This window comes from Cavia porcellus, unplaced genomic scaffold (assembly GCF_034190915.1).
Source record: "Cavia porcellus strain 051 isolate PalLab524CR breed Dunkin Hartley unplaced genomic scaffold, mCavPor4.1 scaffold_7, whole genome shotgun sequence".
Taxonomy (NCBI): domain Eukaryota; kingdom Metazoa; phylum Chordata; class Mammalia; order Rodentia; family Caviidae; genus Cavia; species Cavia porcellus.
In genome coordinates, this window is record NW_026947490.1 from 62051494 (window position 1) to 62070260 (window position 18767).

Consider the following 18767-nt stretch of genomic DNA (forward strand, 5'->3'; position numbering starts at 1 on the left):
GCCCTAATCCAGCTTCTTAAATCAAAAAACTTATTCAGAGTTTTTTTTTTCAACTAAACTACAGCACTTGCAAATTTGGCTTTCTGTACAAGTTCAGATATGACAGTTATTGATTCACTGATTTTTTTTGAATGATAATAATTTGGATTTACTAAATTCCATTTAGTGATCAATATACCACTAACATATATTGCAACATAAAAATGTAAGTCATAACTTAATTTTTAATCTTATATTTATTTGTCAAAATATACCTTTGTTTAAGTGACAATTAGGCATGTGTGGTTAGCTAGAAACTTAAGGCTTAATAGTGCAAACACTAAAATAAAGGAAGCTCCATTCTTTTTTGATATTACTGTGAATAACTCAATTCATTATTCTATTACCAGGGCTTTAAAATTTTAAAAACTCCTTTCATAGTCCAAAAATACTGAGTCCAGTTAGGCATGGTAGTGCACGCCTGTAACCCCGGCACCTGGGACGCTGAGGTAGGAGGACAGCCACGAATTCGGGGCATCTGGGCTACCGAGTGAGTTCAGAGCTAGCCTGAACTTTATACATTAGAGACCTTATTTCAAAGAAAAACAACAGCAACAACACCAAATCAAATCAAATCAAAACACTCCCCTTCCCCGAAAACAATCAGAGTTCATATTTTTCAAAGAGCAAGTACAGGACAGAAGTATAGACGCGCTAAGTAGTCAAGAGGCCAGTATTTGATGCCCAGCATGAAACCAGAACAGAAACAATACATAACATGAAATGGGAAAACAATACTGAAATGAAAAGAGATAGAATATGAATTCTTTTTCATTCTTTAAAAACAATTTTAAAGATTAGAACATGTTTTCCACACATAAGGACTGCATTTATGTGGAATTTGCATCTGTACATAAGATACCTTAATTATTCTTTTTTCCTTCCATTCTCTTCTTCTCCCTTCAATGTCTTCCCCTCACCATTACCAAGAGCTTTGTTTCCATTTCTCCCCTGCGTTCTCTCTTGTTTAACCCTTCTCCACTTCCTCCTCTCCCAGGCTCTTCCAACTTCCCACTGTCTGTCTCCCATTATGCTCTTGTTTACTCTTTGGGTTCCTGAACATAAACAACTGCACCATGTCACACTTCAGATTCACTGACATCCTTAGCAGATGTGACATACCTTACAAATTTCAGCTTGCATTTTTCTTTTCTTTGGGGGGCAGGGGTTATCTGGCAATTGAACTCACTACCTCATGCTTGCCAGGCAGGCACTTGGGCTGCTGAGCTATATCCCGGCCCTCGGCTCGTATTTTTAAAAACCAGTTTGAATAAAGCAATCAGCAATGCTTAACCTGTCATATACACTATGACTACTACTTAGAATGCAAGTTCACAGCTCAAACCGAAAGGACCAATCAGATTACTCTAACTCTGCCTAGTCTATAGAAACAGCTAGTCAAAATATGTCACACAAGCATTCTAGAAGAACACTTTGACTAGTTATAACCTCTTAAACTGATAATGAAGTTCAGTTACTCCAATTAACTCAGAATTGATCAAATACTTTGTGGACAAAGGCAAACTACATTATATTTTGAAGTGAGAATTCACTTTAAATTACTTTACAGGCTTTAAATATACTTTACAAATAATTTAAGCACCCCACTGCATTAGAATGTAAATTCCAAGCTCCAACACTCTTATCGCTTTATTATCCCAGCAACGAGAACTCTGAAAGATGTTCCTTTACCCTTACATTTAAAATCTGATCACAAAGAGACTCACATCTATAACTAGTTGAGAACAAAAAGTCTCAGCTCCAAATGTTATCAATTCATCTAGTATGATGGCACCAGCTATAAAACATTATTTTACATCATTAAATGTTTGGATATCAAAGTCCATTAGCAAGAAGCATGCGTTGTTTATTTTTCAGTAAATGGACTAAAAAACAGCATATTTTTCAGTAAATGGACTAAAAAACAGCAAATACCATTTGGGGGTATTTACTAGACCTCAAAAAGCTAAAAACTTAATGTTTCTTATTTAATGAGCTTATTCACCTCTAACACAGAGCTACATTAGTGCAGTAGATAGTTCTTCATTAATATAGTAGATATTTCTTCTTTTGGTGCTGGGGATCAAACTCACCACCTCACACTTGCCAGGCAGGCGCTTATGCCACCATGCTAAATCCCCAGCCCGATATAGTATATATTTCTTTAACATTATTTGGATTTGTTAACTAGGTATAAAAGAAATGTACTAATTAGGATTCACTGGTTTAAAATGAAAAATTAGTCTGGCAAGTGCAAGGTCGTGGGTTTGATCCCCAGTACAAAAGAAGGAAGGAAGGAAGGAAGGAAGGAAGGAAGGAAGGAAGGAAGGAAGGAAGAAAGAAAGAAAGAAAGAAAGAAAGAAAGAAAGAAAGAAAGAAAGAAAGAAATTAGTTTCACAACTTTATTTGCAAAGTTTTAAGATACTTATATGTAAAATGGAAGTCTGTAAAAAGCAATCACTAATGCAAGCCGAACTAAGTTATCTGTGAAAAATGTACACTATGAAGTATACAAACTTTGATTTTAATCCCATGTGGTTGAAAATCTGGATTTACTAGGGGGGAAAACACAAGGACAAACTCCCTCTGCTGGTAATTTAAGGAAACCCGAATGGAGAAAAGGACACCTGAATGGTATTGGAAAATATTTACTTTCTATTTGTAAATTACAAAACTAAAGCCTGATGAAGGCCATACATTAATACAGTTCAAGGGATTAAAATTATTATTAGAAAACAATTATATCAAGTAGAAAGAGAAGGACAAAAAATTAAAAGGGAGCTTTTTGCCAGTCCTACTTTCTCTCTGAATTTCAACGGGAGAAGCAGGGGTTTTTGTCTTGTTTTGTTTTTGAGACTGGGCTAAGTTGCCATAGGAGACTTGACTTGTGAGCCTTCTGTCTCAGCCTCCTGAGCCACCGGAATGCAATGTGCTATTTTTATGGGTTCAGTTCTATTCTTTCTTCTAATACTGAATTTTTGTAATCTAAAATTGCTTAAAGGCAGATTTACTAACATGAGAGACACTTTTGCAAAGAACTCTAAGATAGCCTTGTGATTTTAATTTTAATATTAATAAATATAAACCTTCCTACAGATTAATAAATCTCCATCTTCCTAAATGACAGACAGACTATATTCTGTGAGTTTCGTTTTATCTCATAAACCTTAGGGTATGTATTGAAAATGATATAAAATAAAAACTGGTGCTGAGGGTATAGCTCACTAGCAGAACATGCACACAGTCTTGGGTTTCATCTCCGGCACCAAGAAACAATCATTAAAATTCTTCTGGTTTGCTAATACCCTTCTTGCAACTCACCATCTGTACACTTTTTTCTAATTCCTGGGGAATGGCGAATGTAGATGAAGGGGCCTGAGTGAGAGGCCATGCACCAGCCTATAAGGATAAAAATAAAAAGTTAAGCAGAGCAACAAGACATATTTTAGGGTACCAGGCCACTCATCTTCATTCTGTGAAATGTTCTATTTTTTTCTTTTTCCTCCCCTCATATCTTTCCTTTTAAAATTAGATGTAGGCCTGGGGATATAGCGTAGTAGTAAAGTGCTTGCCCAGCATGCACAAGGTCCTGAGGCCAGTCCCCAGTACCAGGGATCCAACTCACAACCTCATGCTTGCTGGGCAGGCACCATGCTGCTGAGCTGGACCCTTCGCCCTCTTCTGTGAAATGCTGATGAAAACCATAGCATTACTATCATGACATGTCTTTCAGATCAGTGTAACAATTCTACAATCCAAAATACGTAACTGCAATACGTATACTTGATTAGGTAAGCAATCCTGTATCACAGGAATGGAGTAATTAGAGAATGCTAATAAGAAAGTACATATTCATACCTGTAGAACATATATTTGAAAACTAATTCCCAAATCTATTACTGTGTCTTGGTTTCTGATAAAATTGTTAAACTTATTGTTCAGATCGGCGCTGACACTCATATCCGTATACATTCGATGTAGCTTGCTAGTAAACTCATAACCACAGGCTTGCTGTAAAAAAAAGTTTTGAAGATGTATGACTTAAAAAGAAAAATAACCCACACTGATCATCAGGAAAACTGTGCTGCTACTGCTAGGTCTTAGGTCAAAGGCCCTTGCACATATGCTTGTATCTAAGGCCACATTGTTTAAAATCCAAGGCAGCTACTCAGAACCTTTCAAACATTTCTTTCCTTTTAAAATTAGATGCAGGGCTGGGGATACAGCACAGTGGTAGAGTGCTTGCCTAGCATGCACAAGGTCCTGAGGCCAGTCCCCAGGACCACAAAAATAAACAAATATATAAATACAACCAAACAAAGCAAAGTTAGAAGTGACTGAAAATAAGTATTTATAAAACCAAATTTTCCTGTAAAGCAAAAACTTTTCTATAAATTTGTATGTCTTATTTCAACATTACAAAATGCTTAACTACTACGTGTAAGATACATTTTTGGCTTATACATTTTATAGTATAAAATATACAAGAAAGATTACTGGTAATACTCCAGCCATAGTCAATTAACAAAAGAAAGCATTTAGACGGTTTTTTTTTTTTTTGGTCTTTTTCCTTTTTATCGGTACCGGGGATCGAACTCACAACTGCCTGTTTGCAAGGCAGGCGCTTATGCCACTGAGCTAAATCCCCAGCCCCTAGACGTATTTTTAATATCAGCTACTAAGTGATAAATGTATAAGCTAAAATGATGTAAAATAAACTGAAATTTAACTGCACCCTGAAACTTGTAAAGGAATATTTTTGGGTATAATCAGGTATAAGTGACATTATTTGTTTTAAAGTCAATACTATCTATCTTGGAAGACTTTCTAAACCAGGTCATATGGAGAACTGAGCCCTTTAATTTAATATCCACATAAAATCCTACTCTATGAATATACCAGGATATAGTAACCAGTCCTATTGATGCCTTAGTTCTTGTTATTATATACAGTGCTACAGTGAGAGTATTTATGTGCTGGTGGAATAATTTATAAGTAATTTTCATATCAAAGGCTCACAATACCTTTAGTTTGTTGATCATAGCTTCTTCAGAATCCATAGACATAGATAATCCATGAATTAAGCGTTTTGCCAACATCCTTGCGTAGAACTACATTAAAAAGTATTTTAAGAGATTACTTCCTTTTAATGATTTAAAGTTCAGAAGTGAAGCAAAGCATAATTTAAATAAAAAGTTTTAACAACGTACCTTTTGAAAAACATCCTTATCATCGATGTACTTGAAAACAGTAATAAAGCTCGTCAGCTTGTCTTCTACTTCATTCTCAGTCATCCCTTTGGCTGACTTCTTCAGTAAGTTGTCACAGTACTTAGCAAGCTTAAATAGAAAGCAGTAATAAGTCTTAGGGCCCTTCTGGACTTCACAAGCCTCAAACAAAGCAAAGTGGCAACAATACGAAACAGGATCAACAAATGGGGTCTCTCATTTACTAAACTTTGTGTTTTAAAAGTTATGAACACGACAAAGCTCATGACTTAAATACACAGTTAATGTACAAAATACTAGAAACAGCTTAAAAAGCTGATCAACACATGGTATTGAAACACTGTTAGAAGTACCAAATTTTACAAATACATTTCTTAAATAAGAAACTGTTACTGATTCTGCAATTTTTATCAATCATACATCATCTATCAAAGTGTCTCTTTTTTTGGTGCCAGGAATTGAACTCTGGACCTAGTGCCAGGCAGGCACTGTGCTGCGGAGCTATATCCCTGGCCCTCAGTTCTGTATTTTTTGACACTGAACTAACCTCTTAAAATTTTATAAAAACCAAGCTATGTGTGGTGACACACACCTGTAATCACAGTGCTTGGGAGGCTGGGGCAGCAGGATCACCATGAATTTGCGGCCAGCCTGGGCTATATAATGAGTTCAAGGCCAGTTTCAATTACATAGGGACACCCTGTCTCAAAATACCAAAAGAACAGAAACAAAAATAAAAACTTAACAAAAACCCCAAACTTTGTACATGTTCGCCTCTAGTTATGTCTTGAGAAAGATACTTGGTCTTCTGCTTTCCTTTCACAAATGTCAAATTATGATATAGAGAATTTCCCATCATTTTCTGAAAAATGCTATCAAAACTAATTAATCTAACTTTATGCTTAGTTTTCTTTTTCTAATTCAGATGGATTTTTCACAAGATTGCAATTAAGCAACCATCAAACTTACCAGTTCAGGTGCTTTGCAAACAGACTTGGGTTCTCTGTAATTTACCACTAATGTAAGGGCCTAAGTAAAAACAGACCAGTAGTTAGCCACGACCCGAACGAAGGGCCAAGAGCACAGGAGGTTCAATGTTTTGCTATCACTGCTGTGGTGAACCCACGTCACTTGTGCCACAGTGAACTGTTTTTACCCCTGCAAGCTCTCAAAGGTTTGCCATCACTGTGCTATAACCTGTCTGTCCTATATTACCATATTACCATGTTACCATTTCTACCTTTGTCCCCCAAAGGCCACGTGTTAAAGGCTTGGCTCTTGGGGCTGGGGATTTAGCTCAGCGGCATAAGCGCCTGCCTTGCAAGCAGGCAGTCATGAGTTTGATCTCTGGTACCGATAAAAAGGAAAAAGACAATAAATAAATAAATAAATAAAGGCTTGGCTCCCAGTCCGGCATTAGAGTAAGTGTTGGGATTTGCAGGAGGCCAGTAGAGTGAACTTAGGCCCCTGGGGAAAAGGTACCTTGGAGGGGACACCGGGAGCCTGGGCCCTCCCCCTCATGTCCCTGCCTCCCTGGCCACCATGAGCTCAACAGCTTTCCTTGGCCTCACACTTCCATCAGCATGTGCTGCTTGCCACAGGCTCCAAAGCACCATGGGCTGACACTTCCGAAACCATGAGGCAAAATAAGCATTTCCTCTCTCTTAGTTACTTTCTTGTTGCTGGGACAAAACATCTGACACCCGCAAGTTTAAGGAGGAAAGGTTTATTTCAGCTCACAGTTTGTAGAGGTTTCAGTCCATAGCTGGTTGGCTCCAAGGCAGGGCGGCATGGCAGAGGGGCATGGCAAAGGAGAAAAAGTCCATGGCAGGGCAGGCAGGGCAGGCAGGAAGCAGCGGCAGTGAGCCTCCCTTTCCCTTTTTATTCCATTCAGGCTACAAGCCTATTGATTGGTGACAGGCACACCCAGAGTCGATCCTCTGTCTTTAATAAATCCCTTCAGCCACACCCAGAACTACACTAAGCCATAACTGGATTAACCCAATTATCACACCCACCATTCAGTCACTCCCAAAAGTCCCAGGGAGTGTATGAGGATTTGCGAAGACATTTGCACTATAAAGCACACCGTGTTGTTAACAGGTTTCTCACAGGTATTTTGCCACAGGAATGGAAAACTAACCCACTACCACACAGAAAACAGTACATTAGTGCAGCTTGTTAATACTGTTTCTGTATCTAACATCAGGTAGACTCCTCTAAGTATACTCCTAATGACATAATAATTATATATTCCATTCCTATTACAAGATACTTTATAACTCATTACTAAAATCTGAGCACAGATAAAAGAGCATCATTTTTTAAAATTTCTTATAATCTTGTAAGCAAACTTCCTACACAGAATATAAAATTTAAAGTCCACAAAATATATTTTTCTTCAAGTATACAGAAAGTGTATGTTAAATGTTTGAAGGAAACATACTAAAGAATATTAAGTTATTTCATGTACTTTCAGAATATTCTGGTTTATGGAAAAGTCCACTTACAGTATACAGTGATGAGAAATTCTACAAGCATTCAATTTATAGTTCAACCATTCCATTAATAGTTCAAAATATGTTATTCCTATCAAAATATGTTATTCCTTTCACATTTAAGTTAGTTATATAAGGTTAATCTCTGTATCAGAAATCTCACACTTAGAAGCCAAATCTTAAAACTTTCCAACAAACTGAGAAGAAAATTATATACATAGTATATGTATTAAAAAGTTACCTTATCCAATGCACTCATAAAGTGCTGATCACCATTTAAAACAGTGTTGATAAGCTGAACAAATTTGCCATGCACTTCCAAAACTGACTCCACAAATAGTGTTGGCATCTAAAAATAAATACAAAGCAAAAAACACACTTTAAGAAATTCAGGAATACGGCTGGGGATTTAGCTCAGTGGCATAAGCACCTGCCTTGCAAGCAGGCAGCTGTGAGTTCAATCCCTGCTACCAATAAAAAGGAAAAAGACAAAAAAAAGAAATTCAGGAATAAAATTAGAATTGTTAAAGACTCGTTTAAGAGAAAAATTTACCCCCTACAATGATGAATTATATATTCTCTCTATCCCTTTCCTTTTTAAAAGATGTCTAATATGACCTAATATGGTTTTATAAACTTAAAATTCTAAACTTCCAGTTGGGCCCAGTCTCAGATGCTGCAAAGACTTGCTGTAAGTTCAAGGCCAGCTTGGAGTATAGCAAAGCCTTGACTCAAACACCTGGGCATGGTAGCGCATACCCTGGGACACTGCAGCAGGAGAATCTCTGTGAGTTTGAGAGCAACTCGGGCTACATATAGAGAATTCAAAACCAGCCTGACTATATAGCAAGAGCTGGTCTCAAAAACAAAAGGAAACAACCTAAACTTTATACTAAAATCAACTTAACACCAGGACTGTGTAGGACCTGCCAGATGAATGCATTAAAAGCACACTTCCTTTCTCTCTCGTTTTTTTTTTTCTTTTTGTTTTCTGTTGTTCAGGTTGTCCTTGAACTCGCAGTAAAGCCCAGGCTGGCCTCAAACTTTCTTAGGGTGCCAAGTGCTGGGCTCATATGAGTGTGGCACCATGTCCATCTCCACTTCTCTCTGATGTTGGAGTATCATAGCTGAAGAGCAAATGGATAAATCTCTGAAATACAGCAGGCCTACGACTCTCGCAGAGGACTACATAAACAAAGACAGCCTGTGATGTCACTAAGGTGGAAAGAAAGCAATGAATTTAAAAGCTGTATCTGAAGAACTAGGTGGTATAATCCCCTTCATCTCAGATAGAAGAAATGTGCAATAGTACAAAGTGAATTTTGTACTATCTGAAAGGAGATAACAGAAAGTGGTGTCCGAGGCCTAATAAATCAGCTGTGGAGATTGCATAGCCTGATACAACTAAAAAGCCCAGTAAATAATACAAGGTAATAAATATGTAACAATACAAAACTAATTATCTCCACAAAACATGAAGAGTTATGATTTTCCACAGCAGGACATGAACTTAAGACTTTTTTGCTGAAGACAGATCTACTATAAGGTGACAGGCATCTAGTAAGTGCTCCTGAGCCATGAGGTACAGACTACCACGTACAGATGGAGAGCAAGGACACTACTTCAGAGACGGAAGGGAAATTTCATGGTATCTATCAACCACCAGGAGTAATACGGCAACTTGTAAAAATTCATTTAGTTGGTAAAGTGCTCTTGAAAAAGGAGTATCAGGAATGTGAAGGTTACCGTCTGGGGTATTTTGGATAGCAAATATATGCAGAGAGACTGTTTTAATCTGGTAGTTAGGAAGAAACATGATTATGTAGAAACACCAAATGCTCTTCTGTGAAATGCTGATCATTACATGAACAAACATACCAGTATGGCTATGAAGCAGCAGCCTATCTCATTCAATGCTTTTCTAGTAATTTCATGATTCCAAAATGAATACAACAAATTTTGGGTTTACACATTTGAATTAACAGATGCTTTACCTGTTGGCATGACAAGACCCTTTTTTTTAAACCTCTTAAAACAGTAAAGTCAAAACAAAAACTCTTGACAAAGCCAATGAAGAGTTCCTTATGCAAAACTCACATTTTCCTGAGTCAGACTGCTGGTTGCTCTAAGGCCCTCATCGTGGATATGATTTTGTAGCTCCTGAATCATATGAAGTAACCCAGTCGACACAGCACGGAGTAAAACATACATATTTGCCATGTCTGAAGGGAAAAAAAAATTTCATTATTCAAGTCTCATTTACTTTCATTATAAGATAACATGGTTCGAAAGTTGAAAGAACAAGAGCATGCAAAGAAAAGACCCCCACACTCATCTCTCAGGCTCCCCCTTTTCCTCCCCACAGGAAATCAATGTTGTAGTTGCTTCATATCTTGCCAAAGATGGTGTAGCACATTCAAGTAAACACATGTACCAGGTGTGGTGGCACACGCCTGTGCCCCTAGCACTTGGGAGGCTGATGCATGAGGTTGGCCATGAATTCGAGGCCAGCCTTGGCTACACAATGAGTTCAAGGCCAGCCTGCACAGTGAGACTCTGTCTCAAAAGACCAAAAACAACAGTAATAACAATAAATTCTCCCCAACTTCTTTTTACATACATAGTATGGCACATTTATCATTGGTGGCTGCAGGGCATATTTAATTCAGAAGCGTTTTAAAAGCATCTCTACATATAAGTACATCACACTCCGTTACATGGGGGAGTGTAACACAATCACTTAAACCTGACAGACACTCAGGTCCTGCCCAATCTCTGGGTGTCACAATGTTGCAATTAATAAGCTTACACAGAAAGAATATCTACAGCACAAACCCCTAACTGTGGCCTGCGGGGTCAGTCACACAGGCAGACTGTGCCCGGCCAGGAACCTAACAGCAAGAAGCTTCCTTGACGACAACGTGGTGACCATTTTGCTCCTGACCTTGAGACATGCTGAGGTCTCAGAGTACCAGGGTTATTTTTAACTTTCTACCAAAGTGTAAAATATGTACAACAGTGCACTGTGCATTCGTGCCCTGTAGTCAGCCCTGCTCCTGCTCCTCTGCAAAGGTGGCCACTGCTATGATTACTGAACCACATCTTAATCTGGCATGTTCTCCAATCATGAGCAAAAAGACAGTCACGATTCTTTGGTGACTGGTTTCTGTGTTCAACATTATTAAGACAAAGATGCTGCTGTAGTTAGCTTTCCTGTGCTCATTTCCATTCCTAGGTAACATGCCAGTGTTTAAACACACTGTATCATATCCATTCTGCTGCTCCTGGACACATGTCAGAGCTAGCACAAATAATGTTGCTGTGATCACCTTGTACAATCTTTAGTACACACTGCATGCATGGCTAGGGACTACATGCCCAGCAGTCAATCTGCTGAGCCATGAAATAGGCATATACTCCACTTCGAATATCAGTGTCGGTTTTCCAGAGTGCTAGCATCAATCTGTACTCTCATCCCAGTGAACAAAAAGTTCTCGGCACTCTTAATACCAATACCTCTCATTTTCCATCTTTCTAATTCTGTATCAAAATGTAGGTATTGCTATCTTATTGCTGTTTTAATCTGCATCCCTCTAATGAGACTGAAGACATTTTACCCTTGTTAGTATCTTCCATTCTATGGTGCCTAAGCAAGGCTACTCACCGTTTTACATGTTAGAGTCAACACTCTTTAGTCACTGCAGATCATATGACCCTGTGAGTGCTTCTTGATGCACCAGTGGCCTTAGTAATCTTGTAATGATCCACAAATTTGTCACTTTAAGGTAGCCTGCTAGATCAACCTTTCCTTTGTTTTTCTAAAATTGCTTTTTGTGTCCTACTTCAGATATTTTTCCCTACCTTAAGGTCACAAAGATAATGTCCTATGTTAGCCTTCAAAAGTATTCCTCTTTTATCCTTTACAGTTAGGACAGAAAACCTGTAGTGAATTCAATCTGCACACAGTGTTTAAGGCAGGGATCCTATTTCTCTTTTACCCCAAATGGACACGCAGTGAACTTATCACAATGTGTTTCCAAAAGTCGCCTGCCTCACTACTCTGGGCACCACCTGTTTGCACACACATGGCTGCTTCTAGTATCTCCAGCTCTCCTCCACAGGTCCACCTGCCTATCCTTCTGGCAAAGCCTCACTCTTCTCTCCTTCCAGGTGCACGGTAAGTCTCACTGGACTCTCCAGAATGCTCATCAAGGTCATGTTTCCTGGTCTTAATCCAAGAAGATATAGCTCAGAGTTACCAAAACAGCACCCTGGGTCTAGAAATCAATGGTGATCACAACAGCACTATGAAGCTCTCTCTGTGTAGCTCTGGCTTATGTTATTCATTGCCACTTGTTTGATACACCTTAACATATTCTTTATCTTTTCTAAAACATTCATTCCTTCACTTTTTATAGAGGTATCTCACTGTATTTTTGTTTTGTGTTTCGCTTTTTGAGTTAGACTGAGCCTCTCTATATACTTAAAAGTTGATTTGTAATTCCTTCTCAGACAACTTTACCTTTATTCTTGCAGTATACTAGGAATTAGCACATTATAGTACTCTTCTAATACATGAAACTATATAAGCGCTTTTCCCATTTTTTTACTTTACAATATACTGAAAATACACCTTCCAAAAGTAATCTTTCAAAATACAGTAATAATCTACAAAAGGATACATAGAATATTGTAAAGATTATAAAAATGCTTTGAGCCTAAATTCGTGAATGATGATTTCTACTTTAATTTCTATTCATATGTATTTTTATACCACTTACCATTCTTTTTCTCTTGTCGAATAATATTATGACATTCTGCATGTAAGAACTGTAAGTGGTCTGCTACCATTCGCTGCTGACATTCATGACTTACTTTACTATACGAACTTGGATGTAAGTATTTTCGACATCGAATTTCTTCATCTTTTAATCTACCTAAAACCTACAAAAACATATTGTTATAATCAAGATCTTAGCAGGTCCTCTATAAGGAAAAAATTTTTCACATTAGTAAGTCAGGTAGTACATTTCAATGGTTATAAAACACAGCAAAGGTAAATAATGCTTACACAACCAAAATCTACCAATCATTTCAAATTTGTATAAGATACTACCTATCTCACATATATTTACTACAGTATGATGGGCAAAACTTAATCTGCCATTTACATTCACTTATCAATCTTCCTATTATACTGACAAGCTAAGGAATAGGAAAAACTGGTAAAGGCTATTCAACTCTAGAAAAGGGAGTCTCTGTGTGAATTTTTATTATCAAACTAAAAAAGATTACATCAAATAAATTTTATTCAGTATATTAATTTATGTTATCCTGGTTTCCCTTGTTAAATGGCAAAAAAAACCAGTATACATGTGATAATTAATAGTCACATTAAAGATCTCATTACACTTTTAGGAGTCACAATATATTTAGTTACATTCAGACATGTGACTCAAGACCGTTACTAAAGTTTATCCTACATGAAAAGCACTAAACTATAAACACACTGGTCAACACTAGCCAACAGCTGAACTGATTTCTACTACAAAACCAAAGAACATCACTGTGTTGTGAACCATCAGAATCACATTAGTGTGGCACACACAGAGACAAGGTAGAGACGTAGAAAATGAAGCTGCATGCCTAGAGTTTCTAGGCTCAGCTAGTCCCAGCGCACAGCTTACATCTCCCCCTTGGAAGAGTACAGTGGGTCTCCCTGGCAATAAGAAGGTGACATTGGGAGAAGAAACCATGGAGACTTTGTTAGAAATCTTTGAGAAAAATGAGACTCAAAACTGAGGAGAGAGGTTTGGGGCGGGGGTGCAGATTGAGGGGAATCCCACACTGCTATCTTTGCTACTATGCTACCCCATTAATATCAAGAGCAGGGAAGTCATAAAAAGTAAGGGTGGGCCAGAAGGTGTCTAGATTTAAAAGCTTTACCATGTAGTTCACCTAAGAAAATCATCTGTCAACAAGCTTTTGCCTGAAATGCAGTAATGTAACAATAAAATCAATGCATCAAAAAAATTAAAGAAAGCAAGTGAGAAACCTGCACAATAATCAAGGTGCCTCCCAGCTTTCTGGGGGGCTGAGGCAGGAGGATCACAATTTCATTGAGCCCAGCCTGTGCAGCTCAGAGACTCTGCCTCAAGGGAGGACAGGAGGGGGAGGTGAGCAGAGTGGCTGCCAGGAAGGTAGGTCAGTACACAGACCTCAAGGTCAGTCCCCAGTGCCACCAGCAGAAAAAAAAAGTGACTTGTCCAAGAACCTAGGATTATTCTATTTTCCATTTTTCTTCCATTTTAAAATACAAATATCTGAACACCTAGTTCCTTTACTTGCTAAATTTCCTAAACAAATCACTAAGTATAAAAAGCCATTTATTATTTAGCCAATAATGTGATATACATTATTTTTTAAGGATGAAAGCAGACAGTGTCAACCGTGAGGAAAACTGGAACACCATTTTTTACTCAGAAAACACCACAAGCCTGAGCAATGACTTAGCAACAGACATTGGACTTCATTACACACAAGAGTCCAAGATCAAACACACACAACTCCCTTTCCAAGAGAATTTGAAGTAAAAAAAAGTGATGTAAATATAAAACAGGTGGAAGCATGCAATGTCGATTGCTTACCTTTTCCATATACTGTGAGCAATTTGATTCCTGTAATAAATTTGAAGCTTCTTGTTTGTAATACTCTCCTGTTTCAGTCAGAAAAGGAGACTCAAAGATTTCTTGATAAAACTGGATAAATCAATTAAAGCCATGTTAGGAAGAAACTGAACATATCATTTAAAAAATTAAAGTTGCATATGAAGTTGCAAAGGAAAGTTTTTTTTACCTTTAAAGGAAATTTCTTCTTATACTGTTCAACATGAACAAAGGAGTTAATAACCCCATGGATTACTTTCTGGTTTGGGTCTTCTCCACCACGATCACTAAAGCAAAGTATGAAAAATAATATTAGCAAGAATACAAGCCAGGCATAGTGTACTACACCTGTGATCAGCACATGGGAGGCTGAGATAGGAGGAGTGCTGTGAGTTTGAGGCCAGCCCAGGCTACATATGCAAACTAAAGGCCAGTTTGCACTACATAGTGAGACCCTGACTCCAACAACAACAAACACAAAAATCTATGGAAACATAATTAAGGTATAAAAAGCACCTAAAGGCTGATAACTCATGAAGCCTAACAACCATTTTTTCATATCATGGATGAATTAATGTACCGTTTTTAATGTAAAAATTAGCAATCCTTCCATAAATAAAAGCTTATGAAATTAAAGATATATTCATAATAATATTTCTTTAATATTAATAAAATATAAGCCCATGAAAGGAAGCCTTTAAAGTTTAGAGTTAAGAGAATTTGGATTTCAGTAACTCATCATAATAAAGGCTATCTATATAAGCCAACAGCTTATAGTAAGTGGGGAACCATTTACTATACCATCTCTCTGTAACCTGAACAAAACAAGGAGAACCCCTTTCACCTTTTTATTTAACAAAGGTCTGCTGGCCCCAGCCAGCAATCAGGAAAGAGAATGAAATAAACCACACCAAAACTGGAAAGTAAGCTGACTGTGGATGACCTGACCATGCATTACACAAAGAAAACTAAAATCCCACCAAAACACTCTTAGAAGTAATAACTAAATTCAGCAAAATTACAAGACACAAAATCAACATATAAAAATCAGTAGGGCTGTTATATGCCAAGTGAATTATCTGAAACACAAATCAAGAAAGCACCTCTTTATAAGAGCTACAATACACAAGTGAAACACCTAGAAATAACTTCAATGACAGAGATGCAGGACCTCTACAACTGATATGGGAGGCTGGGGGTTTAGTTCAAAGGCAGAATGCTTGTCCAGGAAGTGGGAGGCCCTGGGTTCAGTCTTCAGCACCAAAACATTAAAAACAAAACAAAACAAAACAAAAACCTAAAAGAAAAAAGGCAAAAACAGTTGACATGAATCAACAACAACAAAAACCCTGAATAGCCCAAGTCACCCTACATTACACTACCCAACATCAAAACAACTAGGACTAGAGGTTCCATTCAACCCAGCTGTTCTGCTTTTGGGTGTCTTCCAAAAGAATTAAAAACATCATACCACAGTGACATATGTGCACATGTTTATAGCAGCACAATTGCCAGATCTTGGAAACAACCTACATGCCCATCGACCAAGGAATGGATAAAAAAGATGTGGTGTTTTTATACAATGGAGTACTACTCAGCTATAAAGGAGGATAAACTGGACACTTTTATACATAAATAAATGCAACTTGAGACCATACTCATTAGTGAAATAAGACACTCATTCGTAAACATCATACTGTCTGACTAGTGTGAGAAGCTGACAGTAACAACACATGTATATTGTATGTATATGTATATAAAAATAGTTAAAGACAGTTATACTACTGAGTTCTCTAAGTTCAATGCAAAGAAAGATTTGTGCTGGTATTCAAACAATTGTAAACAGATGTTCCGTGCTCTGGGTGAATGATCTGGGGGTGACACTGTGCAACATATGTACCATTATTGCCCCGACTGATGTGTTTTCAAATTTCATTTTATTTTTTTTTTCTTGTTTTTTTTCCTTGAAATAAAATGGACTTGTGAAAGAAAACAATACTATGAAAGGTAGTCATCAAACACAATGGTTATTGGCATAACTACAGACATACCTATGAAGGAGCAGTATACTGTATGAATATACCCATGACCACAGCAAACTGAGTTTTGACACAATCCTGAGACCACCTCTGGGAGGACAGTCTTATAATGAATAATGCTGGGAAAACTGAGTATCTACCTGCAGAAGAAGGTAGATCTCCCATCAGGTACAAAAAAATTAAGGCGACATCGATTCAAGCTTTAAACATCAGACCTGAAAATATACAGATACTAGAAGAAAGCAATGGGAAATGCTTTAGTTGGGAGGACCCTAAAAGACAGGAAACAAAACTCGATAAAATCTGTTTATATCAAAGTAAAAAACTGTGGGTAGCAGATAAAACAACCAAGAGAGTGCAGGATCAACCTGTAAAATGGGAGAAAATTCTCTGCAAACTTCTTTTGTAACTGACAAGGACTTAGCATCAGCGTATATAAGGAATCCCAAAAATTAAAGAGCAAAAACTCATACAACCTATGTAAAAAAAGATGAGCAGATTTAAACAGTCATTTCTCAAAACGTATGATGCCAACAGATACCATCATCAACACGAAAATGAACATCAAAACCACACACCTCTTTACCTCAGTAGGAATGGCTGTTATGAGAATAAAGACAAGTGTTGGTGAAAGCAGAGAAAATATAAATTAGTATATCTACTATGAAAAAAGTATGGAGGTTCCTCAAAAAATATATATATAACTACCACGATATATCAATACATTGCTGGGCTGCGCATGGTGGCATATGCCTGTAATCCCAGCACTTGAGAGGCTGAGGCAGGATTTACTTTGAGTTTGAGGCCAGCCTGGGCTACAAAGTGAGGCCCTGTTTCAAAAACAAACAGACCCTGGATACATACCCAAAGGAAATTAAATCAGTACAACAAAGAGACATCTTCACGCCATGGTGACCACATAACTATTCCCAATGGTCAAGAAATGGAAACCACCTCAGAGTTCATCACCTGATTAATGAGTTATAGACATGGCCCACGATACAAGAGAATGCTATTCAGGCATAAAAAAGAATCAAAGTCCAGTTAGGCATGACGGCACATGCCTATAAATCCTAGCACTTGGAGGCAAGAATGTGGAGCTGGCCTGGGCAGTTGAATAACTTAATGAGACCATGCCTCTAAGTAAGAAAACAAAAAGGAAGAGAAGAGACAGGAGAGCAGAAGGGAGGGGAGGAAAGATGTAGGAAGGGGAAGAAAGGGGGAAAAAAGGGTTCCGTTCTCAGTACTGTGAGGGAAAAAAAAGAAAATCTTGTCATTCCTTGGTGACATAGATAGTAATTGAGATTATTTTCACTGAATTCAGCCAGGTACAGAAAGACAAGGACCACACTGAGCAGTGGCACATGCCTGTAATCCCAGCTCTTGGGAGGCTGAGGCAGGATGGTCATTAAAAGTTTGAGACCAGCCTGAGTTACACAATGAGTTCAAGGCCAGCCTGAACTGCAAAGTGAAACCCTGTTTCAAAAAGACCAAAAGAAACCCCAGCAAGAACCACATGGTCTCACTCATAAGTGATATCTAAAGGCAGCTGTTCTCACAGAAGTTTCAGGTGGAATAGTGGCGGCCACAGCAGGTAACACTGGGCTGGAGCAGGGCTCCAAGGCTGACCAATGCGCATCACACTACAGGGAGACAGGAGCAAGAATTCTGGTGTGTTTATTACACGATGAGTGCCTAGAGACAATTGTTTTCTTTTTGTTACAGCTTTATTAAGATGCACTTCACATGCTGTATGCAATGCAAATGTTTTTAGCGTATTCATAGGTATGTACATAACCCTTGTGCCTGTCAATGTTAGACCACTACTATTACAACGCACTCCTTTTTAATTCAATTCTTAGTAAAGATTTTACTTAATTCTTCCACACTTTCTGAACCATTTTAACAATGTTAAATGTGTGACTGATACGAAATGTATTCACTGTGCTGTGCAACTATCATCCACTACTCATTCCCAAAAGTTTTTATCTTCTCAAACTGAAACTGCACCCAGTAAACAGGAGCTCCCTATCGCCTCAAGCCCCAACACCTGACAACCACTGTTATATCTTCTGTCACTATGTACGGGCCACTGTGAGCACCTTCTAAGTGGAATCACACAGCACGTGTCCTACAGGCTAGAAATTACAATGTCCTGTACATTTTTAAAACCTAGAAGAATCTGAGCCTCTTCACCATAAAGAAAAGATCAATGTATGAAGATGTTTTGCCTGAGTCAATCATTATGCAGTGTATACATGTATCAAAACATCACACAGCACCCATTAATATGTACAA

The 18767-nt window shown here is 37.9% G+C and overlaps 1 protein-coding gene across 6 annotated transcripts in view; it reads right to left on the minus strand.

Moving 5' to 3' along the window:
* The window catches only part of Cul2 (cullin 2), a 99796-nt gene that overhangs the window by 10819 nt on the left and 70210 nt on the right, over positions 1-18767 (minus strand). For all 6 annotated transcript variants that reach the window (XM_063253686.1, XM_063253687.1, XM_003468623.5 and 3 more), the window contains 10 exons: positions 14621-14717; positions 14413-14523; positions 12547-12709; positions 9863-9987; positions 8007-8114; positions 6237-6296; positions 5250-5378; positions 5064-5150; positions 3898-4050; positions 3361-3438 (listed from right to left, as the gene is read on the minus strand). In XM_063253686.1, the coding sequence (XP_063109756.1) occupies positions 3361-3438; positions 3898-4050; positions 5064-5150; positions 5250-5378; positions 6237-6296; positions 8007-8114; positions 9863-9987; positions 12547-12709; positions 14413-14523; positions 14621-14717 (1111 nt within the window). The remainder of the gene's footprint in view (positions 1-3360; positions 3439-3897; positions 4051-5063; positions 5151-5249; positions 5379-6236; positions 6297-8006; positions 8115-9862; positions 9988-12546; positions 12710-14412; positions 14524-14620; positions 14718-18767) is intronic.